We start from the raw sequence: 6,000 nt of genomic DNA on the forward strand, positions 1-6,000 counted from the left end.
TCCCGGGCTGGGGACAGGCAAAGGGGATTTCAGCCTATTTAGGCAACCCAACTAATTTTCCCCATTTCACCCACCAGCGCTTCCCCTCCATGCACTTACTCAGGCCTGTTGCACTCCCGTATCGCTGTCTTTATTCCACCGCCACAGGTTCTTGAGCAGGTCCCAAAAGGACTCCACGTCCCCCACGCTCCGTCTATCACCGGTGCCTCCCGCTCCTTGGGCACGCACATCCCAAACCGGCAGTGCTGCATGCAAAGGAGAGATGGGAAAAGATGGGTTTGCTTTGCTTTTGCATTACGAGCCAACCACCAGTGACCCAAGCTTACTTATTTCTCAGCCGTTCACAAAATGCAGCAAAGATTTTGCAATCAAACAAAATTTAACTTCTTTATTTTTTGTCTGTCACCTCCATATTTTTCCTCTCTGCAGCCTTAGGCAAAGAAGCAAAGGCAGCTGCAGAGTCCACGGGAGTGATTTATGGGAAGAAGATTGAGGACAACAGCAACCACCAAATATTCCCTGTTTGCTGGTGCTGAACAGCACACGCTTGTGGCACTGACTTTTGGAAAAACTGATTATCTGATTTCCTGGAGAGCAGCAGGAACCGCACCATGTCCCGGGAGGAGACAGGCAATAGCAAAAAAAACAGGAAAAACTCAAAACCTCCCTGGAGCTGTACAAAGCGGGAAAAGAAACTTCCAAATCCAAAGGGCAAGTGAAATAGAACAATTAATTTCTTAATCCAAAGTTGTTGTTTTTTTTTTTTCCACTCAGCCATAACATGGGGCTTGCCCATGTAGGCCTGTCCTACACTTTTGTTTTCCAGCTATGACTCTTGTCGTCTTCTGTTTAGAAAACTGGCTTAAATTATTCTTGGCAAGCCCCCGTCCCCCCATTTTCACGGTATAAATTATGTCCCTTTAGGATATGTTTGTTAGTTTAACTACAGACTGAAGAAGTTAAATCTGGAGAAGTGAGATCTAGGGGAGAGTCACCTTTAGGCCCTACCAGAGAGAATGGAAAGGTGTGTCCAAGCCCCACGTGAGCAGGACTTCCCTTTCCCTGAACAGTGCTGGCTAAAGCCAGAGCAGATTTAAACCCAGAGGCATGCCCATCTGCTGGCAGATACCTAAATTTCTGCAGTTATAGGAAGCCCAAACATCACTGATTGCTCACAGGTTAGAAGAGGTTACAGACTTCAAGAAGAAAACAGGTAGTGTATCATTAAAACATCGCCTTGCAGTATTCCTCTGCACCAGATGCTGTTCACGCAGCGAAACGCCTGATGATCTTTATGGGAATGAGGTCAAATCTACTGGTGTACCTCCTGTTTTTCCACCCCTTTCATTAACAGTAGAACAAGTTCACCCCCTTTTTCAGAGATCCTTAGAACCACCTTAGAGAAAGCTACCTAGGAACACAGAGCAGACTCAAGCTATCACGGGGGCTGAGCACCAGCCCATAGGACACTGGCTCTGCAGCACCTCTAACACCTCTTGCCCACAATGGCCAGCTTGCTGATGAAGAAAGCTGATGTCAGGTGCATTTTCCTACGGGCATGGTTTGTGGGATGGAAGAACGAGTTGTAGCTTGGTCCTTAAATGCAGTGTTTGCTCAGAGATGAGCTCGGTCTCTACCCTGCAACATGCCCTGGATTTGCTTTCGTCTGAACATTTGATTCCTCACATAGAAATTGGCTGAAAAATATCTGCTACAGTAAAGAACAGGAATAAAATAAGCTGAAATGCCTGTTTCTTTGCTGCAGGACAAACCCTTGGGACGTACAGCTCCGCCTGGCATTTAGAGGGTTGAAAAACAGCAGGATGGGGGCCTCTGCCAGTCCTGTACAGGAACAGAGATCTGACAGCTATCATCAACCTATAAAAGTACAGGACACCAACCCAACAGTGCTGTCTCGGTGGAGAACTTCTTGCGGCATTGCTGATGCTCACAGCTAAATATATAACCACAGTCATGCTTGGCACCACTGACCCAGAGCAGACCGAATAGCTAACCAGTGAACGTACACAGCTAACAGACCGCGACGTGACCTATATGTCTCCCATCTGATGGTTGAGAATTAACCAGGAAATCACCTACACCCCTTCATTTTATTAAAAATTGGGGGGTTGGAGTTGATGGTAAATCAAAGGGGGGAAAAAAGAGCAGCTGTTTTAAATAAGCAGCGAGATTATCTTATGGAAATGCTATGGTGTTTCTTGGAACCACACTGTGAACAGTCTGGCTGCGCAACCTTCGTGCCTTTTCTATTTTAAAAATAATTTCTACGTCAAGTTACAACAGAAAAACTCAAAAGCCTGCCAGGGTTCTCTTTCCTATGAGCATACAGATCAGAGAACGAGGAGAATAAAAGAGTTTTTGTCTGGAGCAAATTCAAAACAACTTAGACACACAGTTATGCAGGAGGGCAGTGGCAGGGATGGGAGACACTACAACAGACTTTCCTTCCCTTTGTCTTGCCACTGGAGTCTTGGATAATTCACCAAATCCAGCTCCCATCCTCGGGCTGACTTTGGCTGAATAGATTAGCAGGGGGTAGCGAGTGCTCTGAAGCTTCATGCATGCATAACTTATATGCTACCTGCTGCCACAGGGCAGGAGACAGAAGTGATTACTATTCGGCTACTCTTCTTTTACCCTGCTTTCAACAAGAGATAGAGGCCCAAGTTTACGACCCTCTTTAGTTTCTTTCAACGATTTATTTGCACCAGACAATGCCACTAGTGCTGTGAGACACTGTAAACCATCACGGCTGGTGCTCACCCAGCAAAGGCCAAACCCTGGCCTGGGCTTATTACTTGATTTAGCGATATCAAATTCAGTGTCCTCACATGCAAAATATGCATAAGCTAATACTCACATGTTGTTTTAGTGCCCTGGATTTAAGAATAAATTTAGAGCCCAGTTAAATCTACATCCCAGTAGCTTTAGCTAGATTTTTTTTTTAGCTATTCGGGCTCCCTTACTTCCAAAGATATCTCCATAGAAAGCAGCACGGTATTTTCCCCATCTGCCAACCCATATACCACAGGCTTTAAACACGCAGACGTGAGGCAAGGTATTAGTCAGCAAGCAGCGGTTTGATGGGGCTCCTGGACACAGCAGAGTACCAAAATAACAACTTACTCCAATGAAAAGCACTCCAGTCTCGCAGCTCAGCACTTCATGAGCCCAAGTAAACCCAGAGGAGGAGAAAGCTTATGATGAACCAAACCTTAAGCTTGAATTAAACCACCACACACATACAAGAATTACTCCATAAAGCCTTTTTGTTAGAATACATTCAAATGCCTGAACATGAGTGGACTGCATTAGCTTTTCTTAAGAGCCCATCTGCGCTCAGCTGAGAAGTTCAGGTCATACTTGTCTAATCTCTCTAAACTTGTCAAATTCTCTCAATTTGTGGACTGACGTCTTTTTGCTTACACGGTCTTCACTAAGAGCCATGCAGCTGGACACTGCCCCTTGCATGACAGGGGGGAACTCCAAGGAGGTGCTAATCTGCTTTATTGCAGTTGTTTGTGCATCGCCCTTGGTCATGTCCAAGGGTAATGGCAGGTTTGTTGGAACAAAATTGCAGCCTATGTTTTTGGAATTTCAGGAAAATAGGTATTTCTGAGCTTCCAGCGGTGAGCAGATCCAAAGCTCACAAATGAAGAAGTTGAAGACACATGGCCTCAAGTCACAGGGACTCCACAGATGCCTCAGCTTTATCCTGAGTCTCAAAAAAGGATTTTTTTTACATAAAACCATTAGATATTGGTGCACCATTGGCTCCAAGGAGTAGTACAGAAAGAGTCTTTCCAACCACATTTCTAATGTACATTCTCAACAACAAACCCAAACCCATTAACTGCACTTTTCCCTAAGACAGGAAGGCAAATTGATGCATTATGCCCATTGTCTTGAAGGAAATCAGTGAAGTGTCATTGAACAACTGACTTTTCAGACATATGCAACAAAAGATTAATTACCAAGTTGATCCACAGCCTGTATGGAAAATTATATCTAAAACAGCATCCAGGTATTTTTATTAAAATACATCTGAAAGACTATCAATTAAAATGTTGACTCTTTCTAAAGAAAACTTTATTTGTGGATTATTAGTAGCCAGGAAAGCAAATTTTTAAGCTATATCTTGCAGAATAACATCATGCTTTTTTCCCCTAGACCCAGACGGAGAGTAATTCTGCTCAGAAACAAACGATGAAAACTAGTTAATTGTTTTCTTCAAAAACTTCAGTATCTCAAGAAAAGAAAACCGGAAGTCCTCTCAAGCACAGTGCTAGCTGGAAACCAACATTGCACACGGAAACTGAAAGTTTCTGTGAATTACTGCCAAAAACGTTCCCTACAAGAAACGTCAACCAGTTCTTTATTTTGCTCTGAAGCTGTCAAGATGAGAAGCCAGTTGGCAAGTTTATGTTACACAAAATCACTAATTGCTTGCATCACATAGGAAATTTCTAATAAAAACTTCGGGAAGCTTTGCAAAAGTTTCGCTCAGGAGTTCACTCAAGGGCGTTAATTTAAAAATATAAGCACTCCAGAAGGGATATCTGCTTTAAACAACATTATGCCAAGCAGTTGATTTTAATCACATTATCTGGGGTAGAGTAGATCCACACACTCCAGGCTTAAAACACCGGGAGCTGCTTTGGGCTTCCGCCCTTGCAGTCAGGAGCTGTGCCCACACACCCGGCCATTGGGATAGTATGATTCTGAACGATATGCTCAGCCCGAGCGCGAGGAAACACAGCTAAGAGGCATGAACCACCAGGTTCCAGGTAATACAGACCTTTCCAGGCTCACATTCTGTCCCATCAGCCCAAGGTGTGTGTTGGGTACGACATCCCTTGTGTGCGCCATCAATGTTAATGCACCAAAGTCGCCGACACTGCATCTGCTTAAGTTATTGAAAAGATCAAATTAACTCGGTGTCACATACCTCACCAGATAGACGATCCTTTATGAAATTATTCCCCATGCATTTATCATTAACTGACAGGCCTGACAGTAATTTTCTGGCTTGTGAGTCTCCCCTTCATCCAACCTCCCCTTCCTCCTGGCCTTCTTTGGCTCTGGCAACACCAGGAAAACCAAGCTGTGGAATTTCACTTACCATATATGGGCAAACTTGTGACCCGGGTCCAAAAATTAGCTCACATTGTTTGTTGACATCATAAATCAGCCCTGGGAGCTGCTGAGGCAATGTGTAGGTTCTTGATGAAGGTTCATCAAGCAAACACTCCCCATAACCCGTGCTACAACACAAATCAGGAAAATGGTGTTAAACAGGAGGCAATGAGACTAGAACCCGTTGGTATTTACCCACACGAGCCTTAGGGCAGACCCACACCACATTTGCCATATTTAACAAGCACTACAACAGCTACTGCAGACTCAAGCACAGGAGGGTGCGTGACCCATTCACCACCAGCCCTGTGCTCTGCTAACAACCATCCACCACAGTACAGCCAGCTACCCTGGCAAAAGCATTTCGGAGTGTGCACGGCCTGCATTTAGTTGCTGAGAAGCGCTGGCACATAATTAGAAAGACAATCATTGGTTAGCAGAGCCACTCGACGGACCAAGCTTCTAGATCTGCCAGAACACCATTGTGGCTCTCATTCTATTTTCCACCACAACACTTGGGAAAGCATCACAACAAAATGGGTGAGCACCGTGCATTCAAACTGACCCGCGGGCTCCTGGACCAGTATTCCCACCATGGATTAGTGCCAGGGCTTTATCTTGACCTGTGGAGCAGAAAGGCAGATTGAATCCGCCTCCTAAAACACGGCTCCATATCTGGGCCACAGGGCTTGGAAAACTCACTCTTCAGGTTTGAGGAGAACACACATTCCTTAAAAGCAATATCCATGGGGGAAGACTCATTCTTCCCCATAGAGAGGTCAGTCCTTGCCAGCTTATCATGAAGCTGAACTGGCAGGGACTGGATGCCAGGGTCGCATTCCT

At 44.9% G+C, this 6,000-nt stretch overlaps 1 protein-coding gene across 1 annotated transcript in view; it reads right to left on the minus strand.

Moving 5' to 3' along the window:
* Positions 1-6,000, minus strand: part of ADAMTS9 (ADAM metallopeptidase with thrombospondin type 1 motif, 9) — a gene marked incomplete at its 5' end in the record, with an annotated part of 81,235 nt that overhangs the window by 57,152 nt on the left and 18,083 nt on the right. Inside the window, 3 exons of the mRNA XM_010135033.1 lie at positions 100-245; positions 4,820-4,924; positions 5,144-5,285. Coding sequence (XP_010133335.1) covers positions 100-245; positions 4,820-4,924; positions 5,144-5,285 — 393 coding nt within the window. The remainder of the gene's footprint in view (positions 1-99; positions 246-4,819; positions 4,925-5,143; positions 5,286-6,000) is intronic.

This window comes from Buceros rhinoceros, unplaced genomic scaffold (genome assembly GCF_000710305.1).
Source record: "Buceros rhinoceros silvestris isolate BGI_N320 unplaced genomic scaffold, ASM71030v1 scaffold13394, whole genome shotgun sequence".
Lineage (NCBI taxonomy): Eukaryota > Metazoa > Chordata > Aves > Bucerotiformes > Bucerotidae > Buceros > Buceros rhinoceros.